This window comes from Talpa europaea (genome assembly GCF_964194135.1).
Source record: "Talpa europaea genome assembly, chromosome: X".
In the NCBI taxonomy this organism is placed as follows: Eukaryota; Metazoa; Chordata; class Mammalia; order Eulipotyphla; family Talpidae; genus Talpa; species Talpa europaea.
The window spans coordinates 66113699-66137628 of NC_140081.1; the positions used below are offsets into that span (position 1 = coordinate 66113699).

The following is a 23930-nucleotide window of genomic DNA, read 5'->3' on the forward strand; positions in this document are numbered from 1 at the left end:
AATTGTATGGGGAATATAAAAATAAAATTTATTATTTAAAAAAAATAAACTTGCCATGAAATTAAAAAAAAAATTATGTCCTTGAAAAATATATGAGAACATTAGAAAATGTTCAGAATATAACAAGCATTTTCTAAAAAATATGTGTATATAAATATATGCATAGAATAGATTGCAAGAAAATATGCTGGGATGCCATCTGTGATTTAAAAATTCATAAATAATCATAGAATATTTCTTAACTTTGCTAGCAGCCCAATTTGCTATCAGGTATCCCAGGTTCTGATAAGAGTTGTAAATGGTACAACACAAATCCAAACAATTGTAAGCAATCACATTAAACACAATGAAAGCAAACGCTCTAAGAACAAAATCACTTTTAAAGGTAAAGGAAATGAATAGTTCTTCTGTAATATATTTCAAGGGAAGCAGTTAACAAGTTAACAAATTTGGCTAGAAGAAATAAAACATGAATAATGATAAGTTTTTAACAAGTTCTATTTGATTTAAAAGCCAAAGTAAGAGAGTAAGGACAATATAGGGAAATAGACACTGAGATTTTCATTACAACAAATGCTAAGAAAATTTCATGTCCAAATAAGTTCAATGAAAACTTAATTTTGTTACTTATTTAAAAAAAAATGATGTCCACGGCCACCTCCAAATAATAAGCTACTAGCACCAAATCCATGTGAACAAATGAATCAACTATGATAGAAAGATGTGCAACAAGTCAACAAGTGAGGACATAATACAGTAATGTCTGACTCAGAATATCTAATGTTCTAGGCTCCAGAAGCTCAAATCGAACTTCAAACAAGATCCTATTCCAATACAAAAACAAAGCAGGACAAAATCCCCTAAAACAAATAAAACTTCACACCATAAAATTAACATTTTTGAGATAAAGACTGCTGAAAACTTTCTGTTGTATGTTTCTACAATTCTAAATTATGGGGTAGGAGTACACTGGGGTAGAAGGTTGCCCAAATTAGTATAAGGAGAAAAGATAAAAGGAAGGAAGAGGTCTTTGAGGGATAAATAAGTAGCATCAGTGACCCTGGGGGAAATTTTATTGGGGTTTCATTTTATTGATGCCTATAGTGACTTCAGTTAGCCTAAATTCTAATAGTGAAAGGTAACTAATAATGGAAAGGGGGTTGAGAAGAGTTGATGTACATATGGAATACGTCCATAGGAGTTGTCCCGATAGAAACCCATAAAAGAAAGACGCTGGACACAGGTATGTGGTATATATCCTGAAACAATAGGTAGAAAGCACTTTTTTTCAACTGGCTCCATTAAACTTACAGTACTAAGATCCTAGCTCATAGGATCTTAAGTTATAATTCCACAAATGATATTCTAGAGGACTAGCAATTATATGTTGTTTCAATTACAACCATTTTTTCCTTCTAAGAAATAGGGTTAAATCTGGGGTAAACTTTGTATTTCATTAGATAGCAAGATAACTTAAGCTAGGATCTTAGTGATCCTATAAGCTGTTATTATACCTACAGATGCTAACAGTGCTCACTGTGATTTTGCTAAGTTGGGTTTGTTTGGGTCAGGAAAAGACAAACAGGCTAAATAACACTTTTGATTTTTTTTCCTTTTAAATCAGGCATTTTTAAACAAGAAAGCACACTTTTGATAAAGGAAATAGTATGAACACTTTTCTTGGGCCAAGAGCTATGCTTCATTACTAGAAAAGGAAGTACAAGAGCAATTCTTATGAGTTCTGCTTATGAGTTCTCCACCTTTCAAAGTCTTTTTGCTTTTTGTCAAAAAGCCACCAACAATGATGGACCTAGTTTCCATAGTTCATCTTAAGATTTTCTCAGTGTAGTGGTGAGGAGGGGTAGGAATGGAAATGAGTAATTACTTCTCCAAGTGGCTGCATTTAAGAAGTATCAGGAAATTCATGTCACACCTGTTGAAGATTTATCTCACCCTAGAAAAATCAGCCTTTAATTCTACTCTCTTAACTTCCATCAACATTAAGGCTGCACTTGTTATGAGAAAAATCACACTAAGTTCAAAAGACTAACAAGTTCGAGCCAACATTTTGCTGATTTCAATCAATGTAACATATAATGAAATTCCAGTACAAACCAAACAGTGTGGATTATTCCTTACAGCAGAGATTCTCAAACTTAGCTACTCATTACAATCAGCCAAGGTTTTAAAAATAAATATTTCATATGAATAAAAGAATTTCAGAAACCATTGAACTAGAATATTCAAAATCTCAGAATTTTAATAACATTCAGGTGATTCCTGATAAAAAATATGTGTATAGATTGACATTTAAGAAATACCTCCATAGAGTACGTGTAATAGGATTTGCACTGTAACACACAATTTTGAATTGGCAAAGGGAAGACTTGTCCTTCTGTGCCAACCTGAAAATCCAACCCTGAAACGATGAGGTTAACATCACGCAGTTGTAAGGATACTGTGAAGGTTGGTTTATATATATCATATCCTACATTGGCCAGGGTCTTAGCAATCATCTGGGTGGTCACCTTCTTTTGACGCAGAAAAATTTTCATTCGTGGCTTCATATACAGAATACCACAAAATGCCTATGGAACAGTGAAGAGAAAGTCGTTATATACTCCCACTTCCATTGACATCTCCATAAAACACTATTAGCAACTGAGAGTTATTCTGGGTAAAGATTTGACTCAGTTTCTATACTCTTCTACACACTAAAATGCTGCTGATTATATTAACCAAACTGTTTCAGTGGAGACTATGAAAATGAATCCTAGCACAGGTCTAAAATGTTGTCACTTTATATAACTAAATTGAGATTTTTGAACAATATTTTCATGTTATAGGAAATCTTACCTCCTCCCATTGTTGAAGAAAAAGCACTCTTACTCACCCGTAAAGAATATTCTGTTTCTGGCAGCTCAGAAGTAACATCACCAGTCTCTTTTTCTTCTGTGCCAAAGTCTGATACCAAGATGTCATATTGATCTGTATCAAAGTCCAACTCAGACTTTCCATCTTTATTTCTGGGTAAAAGAGACAAGTACCAATCTAACAAAAACTGGCTCCAAAGGACAAAAACGCACTAGGAACCCAAGAGAAAAGAAACAATATGAGCCAAAACTCAGGTTTCTATTTCTTTCCCTGACTACCAGTGCAAAGGAAATACAAACTACTTGGCTTGAAGATCACATAATATATTTGAGTGTATTTCCAGTCTAAACAAATCTACTATGTTTCATAGAAGTGGTGATGCCAAGTAAAGAAAAGGGTGGTGGGGCGGGAAGGAACATGAGAATGTCTGTGATCTGATAAGTCAAATGAATGTCAGCTAGCCTCAAAGCAGGATCTTAAAATAGAACCAATTTTTTTGGGTATTGTTGGGTAGGTCATTCAACATCATTTTCTACAACCGAATGAATAGAAAAATCCAAACCTACTTCTTCTAACTTCAGCAAAAGTATAAGGTCTAATGAAATACAAAGCTTGCCCCAGATTTAACCCTATCTTAGAAGGGAAAAAATGGTTGTAATTGAAACAGCATATAATCGCTAGTCCTCTAGAATATCATTTATGGAATTAGCATTTAAGATAAGTGTTCATATTCCTTTTGTAAGGACCTTTCTTCTTCCCATGGCCTTTTTAGGTCACTTAGCTTTAATCCATTCCAAGACCCTGGGCTACATCACTAGCAACTGCCAGGGGGAAAAAAAGGCAAGACCCATTTTTGTTCCTAGAAAAAAATTCAAAACAAATGATGGGTTATAGAGCAAACAGAAATATCAGAACAATGGTTCCCAAAATTTGTTTTGTAGAATAGTAGCCCCTCACGATCCTCTTCGATAAAAAATAAAGAAAAGTTGATGATCAAATAAAATTGAGAGACAATAGCTATCTGTCAGAGTCACCTCAAGTTCTAGTGATATTCCCTCGTACTGCAGGCTCTGCAAGCTCAGAGCAGCTGTGTCAAAAACAGGATTCCTTCTCCAGGCCTGGCCAGAGCCACTATGATATGTAGCCTGTATAAAGTCTGTGTCACTGTAATAGTATATTCTGGATTTTCCAGGATAACACTGATTCTTATTACTCCACCCCTTCTAATGCATATACTCTGAGGGGATCCCCTGTTCTCCCTGTTCCTCACCATTCACTATCCAAGGAAAAGGGAGAAACATTTTTGAAATTGGATACTAAATTGCTCTCTTAAATATTTTTAGTGAACACTGGCATATTAAAACCTCTGGGAATTCCTGCAATAAATTGACACGGTAAGCTTTGGTTAAGCCAGCTTTTCCCAAAGTTATTTGACCATGGAATCCTTTATTTACATACCACCTACTACCATATAACTGAGAAGCAATGTACAAAGAAAAAAGTTAGTTTGGCGTTTAGATCGAGGGGAAAAGGTCCTTTTTAATATAATTGTATTACTTGATGTTTTCCCAACAGGACATGTAAAGATCTAAATTACTAATTTGTGAATTCTCTTTACTTTTTAAAATTGAAAATACTCATATAATACTCTAGTATGGTTTTTATGTAAGTTTTACCCAGAAAAGTGATAATGTGTAATACTTGACCTGAAGAGAAAAAGAATTACTATATCCACTACCCTGTTCTATGAAACAAACCAATAATACTTAGTTCATATTAAAGGTATTTAGGGTTTTTTTTTAAAGATTCAGTTATTTATGCAGACAAGAACTGGGGTGTAGGCCAGAGGTGCGGGAGGTGAGAGGATTCACCAAGTGGGGAGTAGAACAGGCAGATCTATTGAAATACACTGCTGAGGGAAGCAGCGGGCGAGACAGGAGAGGTCTGCTGTGCCATGTGGGTTAGCTTCCTGTCCGGGGATCGAACTTAAGCTGCAGTGGCAGCAGATAGCTTGGTAGCACTGTGTCTTTAATCCCTGTGCCATCAGGGAGTCCCTTAAAGGTATTTAGGTTTTAGCAGACACTGTTAAATGTATCACATTTGACATGACAAGATCAAACAAATGTTGTATCCTAGAATATTTCTAGATTGTTTGATTAGGTCTAAACACACAATCTGAAATCATCCTCACTATAATTCAAATTTATCTGCTTCAAAAATTTTTTACTTGGGCCTCCCTAGTGGCACAAGGGGTTGAGTGCAGCACTGTGAAGCTGTCCGCAGCCTCTGAACCGCAAATTCAATCCCTGGCCAGGGAGCTGGCCACATGGAGCAGCAGACCTCTCCTGTCTTGCCCTCTGCTCTCCTCAGCAGTGTATTTCAATCGATCTGCCTGTTCCGTTCCCCACTCTGTCTCCTGTGGGTCCTTTGACCTCCCACACCTCTGGCCTATACCACAGTTCTTGTATGCATAAATAAATAAATCTTAAAAAAATTTTTTTTCTACTAATCCAGCCACTCTGAAAGCAAACAATACATAGATCCTTATTTGTAAAATTTTGAGGCAGGTTGTGCTGCTACCCTGATTTCTCTTCCTCATACTTTATTTTCATTGTCAAATAAGGTAAAATAACTATCATTTACCTACCTCAAAATAAATGTCCCTGAATAAAAAATAGATGGATTTAAATGGATTCTGAGGATCTTAGCATGTCTTGATTATTTTGTAAGACTATTCATGTGCTACATTTTACCAACAAGAATTATTATCTCAAACAGAGCTGTGATTCTAAGAAAGTTAAGGAAGGGTATGCAATGAGATATAAACATGTATTAAATTGATCTATTCTGCTTCTCTAGAGAGACTTATTAAAATGTACTTTGTAATACTACCTTTGCTATTTAGAATCTACCCCCCTTGAAATACTATACCTGCGAATGTTCCAAATGAGAACGCGAGTTCCTTTTTTGCCTGGGATGGCATCAAACTGGGACAGCAGGTCATTTTCACTGTTGAAAATTGAATAATTCAAGATGGCTTCTAGGCTGGGCAAGGAATCCTCAGTAATAATCATTTTTTGTAAAAACAAATATAGTCAAAGAAAAATTAATACCTTAGGATGCTATCAATTGGGAAGATCTGCCTGTTGGGTTGTGTGCTTAGACCAAAATATAGACATAAAGCATGTGTGTTACTGCTACAGAAGAAAAGGGAATGGGGAGAATGGTTGTGGAGACAAACAGCAACATTAGCTACACATGCAGAATACCGCTTCAAAGACAGAATGTAAACAGAGACAGTCCTATATTTAAGAAATAGGCCAAAGGCTGAATCTTGAAGACTCTTTGGAAGCAATGAATTCAAAGCCATGCTGCTTGAGGTCAAGACAACCTGGTGTCTAAAAGGAATAATAACTTGTCCAGGTAGAAGGATGTGAGCTAGTCTGCTATCCGATAAACTGATAAATGGTATGTTTCTAGGCATATGACACAAATATAGCTACACTTAAGGGGAAAAAAGAGAAGGCCCAGGGTAATGGTGGTGGCGAAGAGATACCCTATGTAGGTCAATTCACATAACAGTGAAAATTTCAATGCAGCAAAAACATTTCATGGCACAACTCTTTTTTAAAAAATTAATAAACAGTAGTCATAGGAAAACGGAGTAGAAGCTGCCCTTTGTTACGACACATTTATACTACAAGGACACATCTCTATTTGTAAGGGTGTCTCCCTCTCTGGACTAGGAAGATGACCAAATCTCTAGAAATTCATTAATGGAAATGGCGTTGACTTAAATCTGCTTAACAACTGTGCCCGTTTATGGTGCTTTCCTGGTAACCACCCCAAAATAGCATTCCCCTCACCCCATATCTTTTGTCTTTAGCTGAAGACTTTAATTAAAGTAATAGCTCTGGGCCATTCCAAGAAGCTACTCCATTTTCCTGGGTCTCTCCCATGTATATAGGAGGTATACATGTTATTAAACTTGTTTGGTTTTCTGTTTAAAATATTATTTAGTATTTTGATTAATTTTCAGTCCTTTACATAACTATATAACTTCTGGGTTACATTTTTACTCCTCCATAAGTGCAATGTCCCATGCCCTTCCTTCCCTTTTCCTCCTCCCCTCTCCCCCCATTCCTTCTGGGAACCAGCACATTTTTCACAGAAGTTAAGAATTATTTTTACTCTCTTTTTACCAGAATGTGTTCTTTGGTTATTTATATTCCTATACATACACACACACACACACACACACACACACAGACATATTTAAACCATCCAGTATCTATCTAATATATATATATATATATATTTAAAAGAGGAAAATTCCAGTTAAATTTAAGACATTTGAATACCTCTTTAAATATAAAAACTCTTATAGCCGGATTTGACCTGAAGAAAGAGGTTTCTATTAAAATAGTCCAGTTAGACTAATTTTTAACCAACAGTCTCCACTTCCAGAAAGGATATTGTTTTGCTGGCTGAATGGAACAATGGGTACAATAACAGCCTGGGCCTGGACACATTCCAGATAGGTCTGTGACAGAAGTCCAACAGTGAGAGTACCCCCATTCTTGGTGAAGACTAGAGCGTCCTTTCCTAGCCGCATGGAGCCTGACTTGAAACCATTACCAAAGACCCCGATGGGACACTGGCTCTTCTTTATTACTTTATCTGTAAAGCCAAAGCTGTAATTACACAAGAAAAAAGAAATCAGAAATGTAAAAAAGCATCCTAAGAAGGATAACAGACAGAAGTTTGGCTTACAAATGAACACTTGCAAAAATTCCTCCTGTTTTCTTCCTGTTGGTATTTCTGGACAAAATTATTAACTTCAAAACACAGGAAACTACTATGGGGTAGTGGGACTAATTTTCTATAAGGCTTGTATGTACATAAACATTTCCATAACATGTAAGTCAAGCTTTGTGAAAGCAGTCTCTTGTCACTGACTAGGCGAGATAGCCGGGGAAGGCCACAGGCAGTTTGCAGCGATAAAACCATTCTAATTGTTAGAACTAAAGTTAGGTTACGGTGAAAATGACAGTTATCTCACAGTATACCCTAGAAAATGTAATGAAAGTACCAGATAGTGGCACTGGTCAGAGGTGCGAAATAGACATCCCCTGGTTATATGACCCTGTAGAAATCTGAAAGTCAGAGGTTATATATCTTGACAATCTCAACTCTCCACCCAAAGGATAACCCTTCTAATTCTTACACTCCGCTCCATCTGCTGGGACAGTTCATTGGATTGTGCCCAACAGATAAAAATAGGTAGTTCTACTTCTGAGTATCAGCAAACAGCTGCAGTATTTCTCTCTTGTTCTATTAAGGGCGTTTTACTGAGCCACCTCAACAATCTCCTTATAATCAGCTTAATCTGGGGGCCAGATCCCTTCCCTTCCTTATATTCTTCATTCAGACACACACACAAAATAATAGAACCAAAAGAAAAAATCAGAGATATGAAAGGTAAACATGATTCTCTTCCTCCTGTATTATCTTCCCTCACCACAAATAAAACTACTTTTAAGCACTTCTTCTCTTCAGATTGACTAATCATACAATGTCGTACACTACCATTCATTCAATAAATATTTCCTAAGTAGCTATTATGTGCCATGCATCGTGCTAAGTACTGGAGACACAACTATTAATAAAAGACACATGTTTCTTGCCCTTGTGGTTTACCATCTAAGGAAGGATTTTGTATATTACAGATGAGAATCTTCGCCAACATAATAGATGTTTTGAGCAGCTTGGTCTTGGCTCTCACTCTTTTGAGCAGGGCTGAGGTACTAGGTTTCTAATTCCTGAAAGCTGTGGTTTGTGTTTATATCATAAGAGAGGGGGCCACTTTTTAATTTCCTAATTCAAAGTGTTATGCAATGATTATGTCCTTCTAGAGTAGACACTTTACAGGAGTTTGTATATCATACAAATGACTCTAGCCACAGAAAAAAGGTAGTATCTAGGGCAGTGGTTCCTTTAAAAAAAAAAACCAGCACTGGGCCTCCCCTGGTGGCGCAGTGGTTGAGCACTGGACTGCGAAGCTGCCGGCAGCCTCTGCAGCGCCGGTTTGATCCCTGGCTGCTCCCCGGCCACCGGAGAAGGTTCCCACATGGTGCGCAGACCTCTCCTGCCGCCCGCTGCTCCCCTCAGCAGTGTCCTTCGGTCCTTCTGCCTGTTCTGTTCCCCGCTCTGGCTCTGGTGAATTCTCTCACCCTCCCGCGCTTCTGACTGTACCCAGTGCTTGTATAAACAAATAAAAATCTTAAAAAAAAAAAAAAAACAGCACTGACTTTCTGTTGTCTGTGGACTTGAGTATTCCAGGAAATAAACTTAATAGAAATTGGTAAGATTCAGCGTTCATATTCCTTTTGTGAAGAATTGGCTAGAAAAGATGGGTGATTATGAGAATTAAATTATGTACTGAATGCACAATATTTTATAAATAATAGCGTAGTATTCAAACTTTAATTTTAAGCGAACTCTTCAACTATTTTTAATGTTAAAAAGCTTCAATTAGGTGATCAAGGGAACGTGCTGAAATCAAGGGAGACTACAGGACTCCCTTAATTTTCTATTCATTCTTGCCTCTGCTGTCTATCATCTCTTGTTTTCCTTTGTAAGTATAAACCCTCACTGTGTTACCTGGTTTGGGGAGACCAAAGGACTATATAAGGTTGAGAAGATAAGTGGTAGGGCAGGGCCAGAACTAGAATGCAAAAGGATAAGAATAATGAGGAGAAAGGAGCTGGAAGTTCTATGTTTTGTGGCTATTATTATGTTCCTCCTATTGCTGTTATATTCCACTGAACTCTTCTGTGTGCTCTTTTATTCCACTTACACTCCTATGTTAGGTATTTTATTTAACCGCAAATTGCAGAATGGATGCCAGATAGCAATTAAATAACTACAGGCATACCTCAGAGACACTGCAGGTTTGATTCCAGGCTACTGCACTGAAGCATATATCACAATAAAACAAATCATGAATATGTTGGTTTTCTAGTGTATATATAAAACTTATATTTATACTAGGCTGCCATCTATTAAGTGTTCAATAGCATCATAGCTTATAAAAATGCACATACCTTAATTTAAACACACTTTATTGCTTAAGAAGTTCATCATGTGCCACTTCTAAACCATTTTGCTAGTGGAGGGTGACAGTAGTAACATCCCAGATCATTGATCACAGATCACCATAAGAAATAAAATAATAATGAAAAGTTTGAGATATTGTGATAAATTACCAAAATGTGAGAGACATGATGTGAGCACATGCTGCTGGAAAAATGGTGCCAATAGACCACCTTCTTTGTCACAAATCTTCAATTTGTAAAAAAAAAAAAAAAAAGCAGTATCTGTACCACACTATAAAGCACAATAAAATGAGGTATGCCTTACCTAATATAAAAGCCCATACAGTAAACAATAATTGAAATATAAGAATGAATTTTATGTATTTCGGGACAGCTTGGTCATTTTCTACAGAGATAGCTCAGATAGGTGGTTTGTCTTCACTAAATAAGTCCTGCTTTATCATCAGGGTGGGGGGAGGGGTGGATACCAGCTCTTTTGAGTAGAATCTAGAACTATAGCAGCTGGTCTTCAACTCCCTAAAATGTCAAGAATCTAGAATCTAGAGAGAGAAATTTAAATTGAGATTCTAACCAATGAAATAAATCTGGGCAAGTCCATGGACACACAAAGGCAGGTACTGCTGTTGCCCGGATATCCTGGTGATGTAACCAGCAATGTAAAAGGATGAAATACTGCTAAGCACACTGTTAATCTCTGGCTTGTTTTAGAACAAACCTACTAGGAAAAGTACTTCTATACAGAGGTAGAAATACCTTCAATCTGTGGCTTTATGGTTGCTTTTAGTCCATGACCTTTGAAAGAGGTGTTTCACCTTGCTGAACATATAGATTATCTGGTTCACACACTACCCCCAGAAGCCAAAGAGAATTAATCATGGACCATAAAGTAATTCAATTATAGGTTTTCCCTTTTTAATTTGATTTCATGGGATTCTGTACATATGGGAAAGAGTGTCGGTGTAGTTATATAACTATTTCATTACTCTGAAAATAGGAAAAAGTGCTTAAAGAGTTGGAAAATGTGGATAGAATTATAAATGTTATAGGTCAAACAGAATTTCTGTAGGCTTAATAATTTTGAATAATCACCTCTATTATTTTTTCCAAATACAAAAGTAAAGCCCCACACCAAAGACAGAAAATTTAATATACTTAATAAAGATTTTCAAAGCTATCTCTACAGTTCAACTACCTAAGAAGAAATGAGGGTAAGTGGAATCCTTGGCTAGAAGTTAGGATTGGACTAAATGATCTCTTTTAAATAATGGGACCTTCTAGCTGATTCAAGTTTGTTTTAAGATATAATCACAAATTAAATCCAGTACATACACTATATATAACCCAAAATTCATTTAAAAAATTCTCTAAAATTAATTTTAAATCTGAGAAATAATTGCTCAGCTTAAATTAGTGGGAAACATTTGGCATGCTAATGCCAAAACATGCTAGAGCTAAAGAAGTTTCTGCCCCCTCTTCTCTGTTTTATTACTTGGGGAGGGACAAAAATTTTGAATGAATGATACTCAGCCTTCATATTTCAACTCAAATGTCATTTCTTCAGGGTAGCCTTTTTTGATTCATTATATGCTCTCATAGAAACTGTACTCTTCATAACACTTACTTTTAGATGGAATGACCCATTTAGTTTTATTACGAGTCAATTCTTTTCTATCTCATTCAACTGTCAGCCCCTAAGAACTAGGATCATGTTTGTCTGGTTCACCACTTTGTCTCCAGTGACTTTCACATTGGTGCTGAGAAAAAACTGTTGAGTGAATTTGGAACAAAGATTGTCACAATTATTTTGAAACCATCCTCCTCCTTCCTCCTGCCTTGTAATTATAAATGTCAACTTTCACAGGTGTAGTATTGTAACAGGGGAAGGGGAGGTTCCAGATTCCCTGCCCTACCCTAAGGAAAGGTGGAGTTGAGCAGGGAGGGGAAGCTAGAGAAGATGGGGAGAAGGAAGGAAGGATGATGAAGATTTTGAGAAGGCACATTGCAGAGAGACATGTGAAGAGGCTGTGCTTGCTTCTCAGCCTTGAACTTGCACCAAGGACTTGGGGAACATGGAAAGAGACATTTGGAAGAGGCAGAGATGTGGGTGAGAGACCCATGGGGAAGCTGACAATAGCAGCCTTTATCTTGACTTGGGCTTTGATTTTACTCTTCCAGACTTGCCTGGTGCCTTCTGCCTCCCCCACCATTTTTTTAAAGATTTATTTATTTATGCAAGAACTGGGGCACAGGCCACAGGCGCAGGAGGGTGAGAGAACCCACCAGAGACAGAGCAGGGAGCAGAACAGGCAGGCGGACCGAAAACACTGCTTGAGGGGAGCAGCGGGCGAGACAGGAAAGGTCTGCTGCGCCATGTGGGTATCTTCCTGGCCAGCTGGGAATTGAACCCGTGCTGCGGGCAGCTTCACAGTGCTGTGCTCAACCTGCTGCGCCACCAGGGGGACCCCCTTCTGCTCCTTTCCTATGGGTCCCCACCAGGAGGTGCCTTAGACTTGTGGCAAGCTTTTGAGCCTCAGCAGTTCTGCTCTTCTCTCTATTGCATACTAATTGTATTAAAGATTCAAGTTATTTTCTCTCTCTCTTTTTTTTATTTTTGTGGGACCCTCACCAGCGGCCGGGGAACTACAGAGGCTGCGGGCAGCCTCGCAGCCCAGCACTCAACCGCTGAGCCACCAGGGGAGGCCCTAAAGTTATTTTCTATTTTTTTTTTTTTTGCACAGAAGAAATGGGGTGTAGGATAGAGGTACAGATGACTCACCAGAGACAGAGTGGGGAGCAGAACATGGAAATTTTTATTGAAATACACTGCTAAGGGGAGCAGCAGGCAAGACAGGAGAGGTCTGCTGTGCCATATGTGGGTCACCGACCTGGCCGGGGATCAAAATAAGATTGTAGAGATGAGAGTTAAGTCTCAACTTAACCCCTACACCACCAGGGAGGCCCTAAAGTTATTTTCTATGAAGATCTTATGCACTAGAATATGTTTTGTCTTGATGAGATGGATGGCAGAACCACTATAGAGCAGAAAGGTTTGGGGGTCCCAAGGTACCGCTCACCCTGCACAGTAACAGTCCCACTGAGAAAATGGAAGGCAGAAAGATTTTTCTGGGGTCGCTATTTGACACCCATATCACTGGATAAGATGAGGTGAGAAGGAGTGATTAAGAAGATAAGTGATTTTAGAAAAAAGAACCCCAATGTATACAGAATTAGACAGAAATAATTTGGTTCCATTACATCTAAAGTTGTATTTTTCTTAATATAAAACAATAAATTTGTGACCAGCAACATACTGGTCACATGCTTGTCTCACTTTTAGAGGTTTTTCTTAAATACTCTTCTAATTAATAAGAGTCTGAAAAGCAAGCACACAGATTTCAGAGTGGTTAAAAAAAAAAAAAAACCTAAGCTTATAATTGGTTATGCCCGAATTTTATTTTTTTCTTTGCAGGATCAAAGGGATTTTCCTACAAACAGGATTATAAAATTACAATAACTTAATAGAGAATTCCAACCAAAGGAATATTTTCCATTTTGATAGTTTGGAATCCTTTCCCTCCTCCACAGCACCCTTCATTGCTACTCATGCTTCACACACGAGTCCAGGAAGCCACACGGAGAATATTCAACCTCATCTACTAACAAGGAAGAGCGAAGGAAGGAGTTGAGGAAACACATTTACTGAGTGATATGCGAAGATAATGAAGTACATTGTCAAGTACAAACCTTTGAAAGTAAGGAAATGAACCGAGAGTGGCATGGGAATCTATCACCAGCTTCAGCAGGTAGAAAAGAGCATTTCCTAACTTTGCATGTCTACTTCAAAACCTTCAAAGATTATACAAGTGAATGTCTTGTTTATCTTTTCACAAGGCTTGGTTATACCCAGGTACCTTCATTGTTCTAATCCACAAATTGCCCCACCTCTAATGTTTCTGATTTAAGAGTAAGTTTGGATGAATATAAATTGGAGAAGGTCTGATGGGTCTTTACCCTTGCTGCTATTTGCCTGACCTCCCATCCCTGCTCCTTCTCCTTTACCTAGTTAAATTCTACTCATTCTTAGATCTCAGCTTAAACATGACTCATCTAAGAGGCTCTTCCTGACCTCCTCGATCAGATTGGGTTCCCCTCTTGTCTTACCCTGCTATATCCTTTACTTTCCTATTGTTATACTTAACATTTTTTTTGATTACTTGCTTAATTGTCTGAATTTCCAGCTAGACCATCCATCCTGTGAGTGTAAGAACAGTGTCTGTTTTATAACCAGTCCCGGCACATAATAGATGCTTAATTAATATTCGTTGAATGAATAAAAGGAAAGTAAAATGTCACAGAAAGCTATTAAGGTTTATATAGAATTCATAATCTCAAGCCAAGAAAAAAAGAATGAAGACATTTTTACCTGAGCATTCGGTGCAGTTTATGAGGTGTCATCCCACATCCATCATCAGTAAAGGTCAAACAAGATTTATTCTTGACTTCCTCAACATCTATAAAGACCGTCCTGGCGGATACATCTGGATCTACAGCATTATCTGCAAAAGGTAGAAATCTGTGATATTAGATATCTCTTTCTAATATTCTAGTAACATCTTTAGTTCAGTGATGGAAACTGTTCTTAATTCCCTTCTCATGTACGTTACAGAGGGCGAGCAGGGAGCATTAATGGCAGTGCACTCACTAGGTCATAGGAACAATAGGAATGATGGCAGATGGGGTTAAGAGGCTGATTGCTAGATTTCATAGAATGACTGGACTGCAATCTGCCTTTTTCCCCTCAAACTTCAGAGTCTGTGCCCTGTTTTTGTCTTATTACTTCTCCTTTAGCCACATTATGGCTCATGAATACATACAGTAAAGGGTGGCTATGGAAAAGAGGTAAATCTACAATTCTGGTACAAATAGGTGCATACTACAAATAGACACAGCTTATTTGTGAACGTCTTATTTTCTACATTTTAATATCACCACTTCTGGTAAAGGACATAGGTATCGTCACCATCCCTGTTTTGTAGCCTAACATTCATTGAAAGAGTGAGAGGTAAAAGCAAAATGTTTAATGTCTGCCAGGATGGCAGTGATGGCAGCAAGCATCTTTAGAGAGGAGGAGTGATTGTGCTTTGGTACTTCGTAATCATTCTAAAAGTGAGGCTATCGTGAAATGGAGAACACAGAATTAGAGTTAAAAAAAAAAAACAAAGTTTCACAATTCCTCCTGAGTTATGTTTTCATAATGGGTTCTTTATTGAAGACATCAAATCCTATTTTCACATGTGTCATGTCCACCATCTTAGGGAGTGTCATGTGCCTAGTAGTCACGTCTTTTTATCACATACTAGTTTACACAATTGTCAGTCACTACACAGTGGCACAAAAGTGTTATTAGGGCTCACTGGTCTGAGCGTGAGGGAAGTCTGCGCAGTGTGTAAGAATGGGTTCCTTAAGCACTTCTCTCTTTACTAGCCCTTTAATCAAGGCAGAAAACTACTCCCCCCCACCTTCCCTTTCACTGGCCTCCTATGCTGCTGTACGGACACCACATGGCTGGGCTGAGAGACTCTGGGTGGGTTCCTGACTGGCACTGTTCAAACTGTGGCAGTTCTCCACTGGACTTCCGTTACAAGCAAGAGAATTATCACACATCCTCAAAATATCTATTTTTACAGTACAATTAATAATATCAGTTACAAACACTAGGGTGTGTGGAATGCCCATCAAACACAAGACGCATTCCTTTCAAACACCACAGTGGAGTTGCCATGGCGACTGTAACTTGGAAAGTCTTAACATCAGTAAAGCGTCACCCATAGTCCCAGAAGGGTGTTAAGAGGGCTGATATCGTTGATCTTTAAGGACCAAGTGAGGCCAAAGCTCTGTGTTATATGGTAAATCAAAAGGGCCAACCTTGAATGGGAATCATAAGTTTGACATGCAGTGATGGCTTTAAGTGTTTTACTTTGTACAAGAGGCAGCTGTTTTTTCAACTGACAGAAGGATGCAGTACTTTGACGCTGCCTATGTTGTTTTAAGAAGCCACTTGGGCCTTCCCGGTGGCGCAGTGGTTGAGCACTGGGTTGCGAAGCCCGCAGCCTCTGCAGCGCCGGCTGCTCCCCGGCCACCAGAGGAGGGTCCCCCATGGCGCGCAGACCTCTCCTGCCGCCCGCTGCTCCCCTCAGCAGTGTGCTTCAGTCCTTTTGCCTGGTCTGCTCCCCGCTCTGGCTCTGGTGGATTCTCTCTCACCCTCCCATGCTTCTCGACTGTACCCAGTGCATGTATAAATAAATAAATAAATCTTTACCAAAAAAAAAAAAAAAGCCACTTGGCAAATGCTCGCACTTGTGAGGCGATGCCAAATCACTCTGAAGCCATCAGCTACACTGCAAATGTGCCCCTGCAGACGGCCCTGGGGACCTTGCAGGAGAGTGCCTGCTGAAAAGCCCTCAGACCACCCAGCACCCCCTAAAGAGGCCTTGAGGTCCAAGACCCAGGTCTAAGGACCAGCGAGCTCATGTGGGAGGACCCCTAAAAACAGAAAGAAGCAAAAGCCCCTTATGCACACACAGCAAACTATCAGCCAAAAACTCACTTCAGCCACATCTGACATGACGTGTCCTCAGGCCCCGCTATATGTCCCTCCTGGGAGAAACAAGTCACACTCTGGAACTGCCCCAGAATCAACCTGCCATCACATCTTACTGCCAGATGTATAAAGCCTGCATGCTCAGACTTCGCACAGCGCCACTCCAAGTCTGTCTGTGTACATGACACACCTCCATGCATTTTTTAGCCTCCACTCTGCAACCACACAAGTAGACCAGGGTCCAGGCCTGATGTCACCCTGTGACCATGCTGGAATTAAAACTGCACAATCCAGAGGGAAACCAAGGAACTCTCGACTATGCTTGGTCCTTGTGTATTTTGTGAGGTCCTTAACCTGCCCACAAGCTGGCCCCGGGGTGAGGAGGGCCCAATCCCTGCCATCCTGGTGCCTGTGTTGGAGGTATGGTGGTCTGGATGACTCTAGGACTCATCCCTGGCACCAAGTGACATGCTTGTACAGTCTGATTCTGTTTATTTGGTTGGCTTTTTAAATTTGTGTTTCAGAGATCTGATTGGTTTTGTTTTCTAATTTTTGGTTTTGATGTTCTGAGGTTTGGTTTGGTTTTTCCACTTTCTCCGGCATTTATTTATTCATGCTTTTGATCACGGTCATATTAAAAACTGGTCTTGTGTGGGAAAAAACCTACTTGGCAAGTAGGCCCTGAATTGTTTGGGGACCTATCAGTCACTTTTGCTGGCATACAGCAAGGATCATCATCATTGAGACTAATACCTTTAACTTGTAAATCAACAGGACATCATTTTTACATTGCAAACTTTGAACACAGAGGAACTTCTTCCTAACATTTTATGAACACATTACTCCAATATGTAACATATCAATTCTAACTCCATAGTTCATAGGTCTCTCACAAAATTGTTTTTACTTTTTTCCTACTTACTGTGAGTTTTTGTCCAAACTTCACTAGGTGCTTTTTTTTTTAAAAAAAAAAAAAAAGAAGATTTATTTATTTATGCATCCAAGAACTGGAGTTCAGGCCAGAAGTGTGGGGGGTGAGAGGATTCACCAGAGACAGAGTGGGGAACAGAACAGGTGGATTGACTTGAAGTATACTGCTGAGGGGAGCAGTGGGTGAGTCAGGAGAGGTCTGCTGCACCATGTGGGTTGCTCTGTGGCCGGGGATCAAACTCATGCTGCAGTGGCTGCAGACAGCTTCATAGGCTGTGTCTTAACCCCTTGTGCCACCAGGGAGGCCCACCAGGCGCTTTTTATAAGAACACCCCCCAAGAGTTTTAATACAGGCACTTCAGGAGTTACAGAGTAGCTGCCAGGCGTAGCTAGACATTTTATCTCCTTGGTTGGAAGCTGGTGGAGTATGGGGGGAGGGGGGATGCAAGAGGCCAGGGTCAGCTGGAGTGGTAGGGAACAAGCGGTCAGCAGGCTTGGCCGACAGCAGTAAGCACAGCTTTGCACTTACTTTCAGTTTTAAGTGGCCTTCCACTTAACAAATGAAATTACAGTAACAACAAGGTCGACCTCAACAAATGAATTTATGATAAAACACCAACTAATCTGGTGTCTGGTTTCAATCCTACCTCTTGCTGCTTAGCCTTCTACAAACTTGTCAACACCTAGCATAAACTCTCAGGATCTCAGGAATCGATCGCCTCCTATCCATCCAGTCAATAAACAGAGAGGACAGGGAGAGAACCCCTACTCCTCACCTCTTATAAACCGCTTAACCAAGAGCTGCACTACCAGGTCCTGGGGTGTCTTTATCCTCTAACCTGGCCCCCTCAATCCCATGTACTACCAGACTCCAGGGCATCTTATCTCTCCTATCCTGGCCTGTGCTATCCTTAGTGGGAGGACCCTATCTCTACCTTCTCCTTGCCTACCATTTAGGGAAAACAACCAGATCCCCTGTCTTTCCCAAAAGCATTGTAACGGAAGCCTCATGTCATCATAAGACATAGCCTATGAAGCAACGAGAAACTGTCTCATGACAGCATCCCATGAAAAACAGAATGGCAAGTGGGACGTGGATTTGAGGTAGGGCTTCACAAGCCTCCCATCTCTTCCTGTTCCAGGAGGGTGGCCTGTGTGGATTCCTGCAAGGTCACCAGGCCAAGCTGCTGCCCTACAGATATCCTGCAAACGCCTGAAAGTATTCTTGTCTGAACATAAGGGCATCATTTCTGACCCAAGCCTATTCTTCTTCCTCTGTTCCCTATATTTGTACACAGTCTCAGCATTCAAATGACCACAAGTTTGAGCTTTGAAAGTTATTTCTTATCCTTCCCTCTCCGTTGCTCTATATATCCCTAGGTGCTCTCACAGCTTGCTTTTTCTATTCCCATTGTCACTCTGAGCTGACAGAGTGTATTCCCTCTCATTTGATTACTGTGATAAGTTCCTAATTGGTCTTCTAAAGCTATGTCTTCCCCTTCCCCTTCTCCAATGCAGTTTATATGCTACAGCAAGATTAACTTCCCTAAAGTGTAGCTCTGCTCATGACATTCCCTGCTTCAGAGGAAAAGACCAAATACCAGAGCCTCCCAGTCACACCCTAGTCCCAGTCCGTCTTTTTTAAAACCTCATTCCCTACTTGGTTCTTAGAGCAGAAAGGTTTGTATTTGAGTGTTCCCTTGAGTTTTGTCATTTATAAGACATGTAACCTTGGAAAAGTCAACTAAATTCTCTGAGCTTTTGTTTCTTTATCTGCAGGAGAATCATCATCATCATCATCCTTTACTTCAAAAGGTAAAGTTAAAAATGTATTTGTGAAGGTTCTATGTGAATTCGCTAAGGACCTAGTTGTGATACTTGTGAACCCCATGCTCTAATTAAACTCAACTACTCAGCATTCCTCGTGCCTTTGCCCACGCAGTTGTTCCTTTTGCCTGGAATGCCCTCCCCTCCCCACACCCATATCCACATGTCCCAATCCTTCAAATCTCAGCTCAGATGTCACCCCTTCTAAGAAGCCTTTCCTAGCCCTGCACTTCCCAGTAAGCTGGAAGTCATGGCTCCTTCATCTGAACTGCCACAGCACTTGATAAGTCTATGGTTGTCAATATATGGCTTTCAATTTTATTATACAAAGCACAGACCCTCCGTACATGTTTTACATCCTCTACTAGCAGAGTGAATCTGTGTTATATTCATTTTTGTACCTACATGGTGGCCTTAACCATAGTGAGTGCTACATTTATCAAATGAATGAGTCACTAGAAAATTAATGTATAAGTGAAGGAGAAAACTGTTGAAGGAAAACCTGCAATGAAAGCTTTGGATCAACACTTTGCTCTCCCTTTCCCTACTATTAATATTATCATGGATCGTTGTGATATGTTTTCAAAATCTGTATCTGTATGCATATATATGCAGGTGTGTGTGTATATGTACACAATACTCACACACACATACATGCTTGCAGTCATATGGGACACCCTGGGCCAGGTTTAGGTTTTTTAAGGTAATGCTTAAGACAAAAATCATATATATATGCAAAATGAGAAACTGATCAATCTCCTTTTTGTCCTTTTGTGACCGGCTTATTCCTTTTCTTTTTTTAAAATTAAATTTGTCGGTCATTTATATGTCCATATATAATTTCGGGGTCACATGTTTATTCCGCCACATGTGCACATGCTTCACTCACCCTCAAGCAAACCTACCTTGGCAATGCCCCATCCCCACTTTTCTCCTACCCCTTTCCCTCCTCCCCTTTTCCCCCAATCTTTAAATCACCCCTCTAAAATTCAGTACACAGTACAACAAAAGACACATATGGTTTTGCACTGTGAAGGAACAACAGGTAGAAATTCTGTGTCCTGTTTTCCATCATGTAAGTTGTTGTTTTCCCCTCTTTTTCTCTTTTATTTGTAAGTTACAAGCACAAAGACCTCATTCCCAGGGTTTCCCTCAAGGTACTATGCAAAACCTTAAAGACTCAGTTCCTGCTCTCTAGTATTCAAAACATATTAATGTAACTTTTTTTTTCTGCTTCTTCTAATGGACAGCCATACCTCTTGTAAGCATTCTGGGTCATGGTCAAACTCATCAGAATTCCCTGTCAACCTTCCAAATAACTCCCTTGACCATGTCCTTCTGGACACAACTTCCTGCCCAAGACAACTCTTACAGCATGGCCCAGCAACTGCTGAAGTAGTGTCTGAAACTCATTCAGGGAGCTTGGAAGCATTTTCAAGATTTTTGTTTGCTGCTACCTTGCTCTATAAATATCGTTCCCTTCTTTTTTTTTTATTTTGGAAACATTCATAATGTGCTCTGTATGCTGCTGCGTTTTGCCTGAGAATGCTACCCCCCTTTGCTTTCCACACACTATTTAGCATACTACTGCAAAAGTTGGTACACTTGGTAGGCTTCAAGGGATCAAACGAAAACGCTTGAAAAGCAAACATCAGTGGTAGAGGAGAGGTTAAGCGCTCAGTATTCATTCCAGCGGAGCGAGGGCGCTCGTGGACCACGGACCCGGCCCTCCCCAGTCGCAGGAGCCAAATGCACTCGTGTCATCTCTTATGAGATGTCTCACCATTCCCAAACTCTTGTCCCCAAAGTTAAAGCACTCCGTTTTCCAGAACTGTCCCCACGACCCTACCGAGTCCCCAACAATGCCCCTTTGCCAGCAGGGTTTCATCCTTCCGTCGTAGGTCCCTGTGGCGCCCAGCTGCCTGGGGGCCCGATATTTTTATGCATCTCCTTTTGATTATTAACGAGGTTATCCTAAAGTGCCCGGAACATCGCGAGCCAGAGAGAAAAAGAACACAGGAGTTCTCACTCCTCCGACACATCTCGTTTCCTCCGCTTTATTTGCGGGACCTCGTCCCGGCCGAAAGAGCCGGCCCCCACCTCCGCCCGCGGAGCCGAGGCCGGTCCCGACGCCCCCACCCCAGTCCCGGCCCGCCCGGCGCGGCTCGGCACATTCCTCTCGCGTCCGCTGCTGCACCACGTTGGCACCACTGCCTCAGGCGATCGCGGCCAGGCCCGCCCTCGCCACTCACCTAGCAGCTCCGCGATGGCACTGAAGGGTCGCGTGTGGCTGCTGGAGTTGCTCTGGAGGTAGCGGGGGCTCATCTGGGGGCGAGAGAAGGTCCCGTCCCGCGTGAGGCCTCGGCCCGCCGGGCCCTCCCGCGCGCCCCCCGGGGCCCGCGCGCGCGTCCGCCCCCTCGGGCCCCAGACCTACCGTGCTCAGGCGGATCCCCAAGGCCTGCGGGCCGCCGCCTGGCCGGGCCAGCCCGCCGCCCGGCGCGCCAGGGCCCGCGGGGGCCCCTCGGTACAGGAGCATTTTTTTGGCCGCCACGATACTCGTTTGCGGCAGCCGGACTCCGCGCCCGGCCGTCCCGGACTGGCCCGCACTCACTCCCGCTCGCAGCTGGCGGCGGCCGTCCGGGGCCGGCCCTCCCTCGCTCCACCCGCAGCTGGCGGGGGCGGGGCGCGCTCCGGCCACCTGTCCCGGGCGGGAGGGGTGAGGCCGGCCGAGCCGAGCGGCGGCCCCGCCCTGCCAGCACCGCTCCCGACCCACCGGCTGCCCCGCGGCCTCGGGGCCGTACAGAAATATGGCGACCTCCTGACAGCCGCTCCTCGATCCCCGCCCCTAATTAATTCTTGGCGTTCGCCATAGGCCGGGCGGCCGAGCGGGAAAGCGCGAGGGAGGGGGCAGGGGGCGTGGGGAGGGGCGGGAAGGAGCCCGAGGAGGGAGAGGATGTAGGGATTTCTGGAACAGAGTCCCAGGGAGGCTGCATGACTAACGGGCAGGATAAAACAAGTCGTACGAGTTGTAAAGACCACGGTGTTGCTATCTGGGAAGATAGCAGTTTCGCGTGATGGGAAAGCATTCTGACTACTCTGATTCGAATGCCTGCAGAAGCACTCCAGAACTTCCTAGAAGGCCAGTGGCATGTCATCTTCCAAGATTTGCAAGCAGGCAGGAAGGCTGTTTGTTAAAGGAGACCTTGGGGTGCACTTAAATACACCTCCCCTCTTCCCCCTCCCCCCCCCCCCCCCCCCGCCCTCCACCAAGTAGAGGATTAGTTAAATTGTGGCGCATCCATGAAATGGAACGCTGCAGTTCTGAAAGGCCAAGGCTACAGAGGAATATTTACTGCTTTGGAAAAATATTCATGAGGGAATTAAGGAACCAAGAAGTTACAACATTGTGCAACATGATGCCTTTTTTAAAATTGGAAAAGCAATATGAATATACACATAGGAATACATTGCGCTCGAGCACACACACACACACACACACACACACACACACACGCACAGAAAAACACTTGAAATGATATATTCCAAAGTGATATCTCCAGATGTAGAACTTTTTTTCCTTATTTGTATTTTCTAGTTTTTGTACAGTAAAACATAAACTGATTATGGAACAAAAAGTTTTTAATTAAAAAAAAAGTAACATACCTTGGTATGAATGAGCCATACTTTATTTTTCCTTTTATCTATGATAATTCAGGGTTGTTTTCAATTTTTTTTTTATTTATACAAGCACTGGGTACAGTCAGAAGTACGGGAGGGTGAGAGAATTCACCAGAGCCAGAGCGGGGAGCAGAGCAGGCAGAAGGACCGAAGTACACTGCTGAGGGGAGCAGCGGGCGGCAGGAGGGGTCTGTGTGCCATGTGGGACCCTCGCTTGTGACCGGTGATAAAACTGGCTCTGCAGAGGCTGCCGGCAGCTTTGCAACACAGCGCTCAACCGCTGCGCCACGGGGAGGCCCTCAATTTTGTTTTGACAATACAAAAGGTGCTGTCTCAGACATCCTTGTGAGGTTAATTTCTGGTACTGTTATTTCTACAGAATATTGCTGTATCAGATAGTATGTGTGTGGGATGGAGACGATCAGCCCTCCCAGCAACAGCCACCTATTTTGCCATATTTATAGCACTAGATGGTCCTGCTCTTTTAACTTCTTGTCAGCTATTTGAACAAAAAATGGTATCTTCAACTGCCAGTGAAGCAGAATATCTTTCCAAATGTTGATCGTACCATTATATCCTCTCTTATAAAGGCCTATTTATATTCCTCGAGCATTATTTTTCCCCATTAGGTCCTTTACATTGTCTTTTTAGGGGGTATATTTACAAAAGTCTTTGAATACACATAAGTACAATAATAATATGAGAATGATATAATGAACCCCCATGTGCATATCACTCCAATTCAAATTATCAAGACTTTTTCCTAGTTATTTATATATTATTTTCCTCTTTTTCATTTCTGTAAACTTTTTAGAACAAATCTCAAACATCATGTCATTTGTACCCCATGCACTTCTGTAGCTCTAAAAATATGGACATTTTCTTAAAAACATGATCACAAT

The 23930-nt window shown here is 41.3% G+C and overlaps 1 protein-coding gene across 3 annotated transcripts in view; it reads right to left on the reverse strand.

Annotated features, from left to right (window-relative positions):
* Window positions 1–21886, reverse strand: part of MORC4 (MORC family CW-type zinc finger 4) — a gene marked incomplete at both ends in the record, with an annotated part of 53474 nt that extends 31588 nt beyond the window's left edge. For all 3 annotated transcript variants that reach the window (XM_084258245.1, XM_084258244.1, XM_084258246.1), the window contains 7 exons: window positions 2460–2588; window positions 2894–3026; window positions 5806–5953; window positions 7336–7568; window positions 14416–14548; window positions 21603–21675; window positions 21785–21886. In XM_084258245.1, coding sequence (XP_084114371.1) covers window positions 2460–2588; window positions 2894–3026; window positions 5806–5953; window positions 7336–7568; window positions 14416–14548; window positions 21603–21675; window positions 21785–21886 — 951 coding nt within the window. The remainder of the gene's footprint in view (window positions 1–2459; window positions 2589–2893; window positions 3027–5805; window positions 5954–7335; window positions 7569–14415; window positions 14549–21602; window positions 21676–21784) is intronic.
* Between the last annotated feature and the right edge of the window lie 2044 nt (window positions 21887–23930).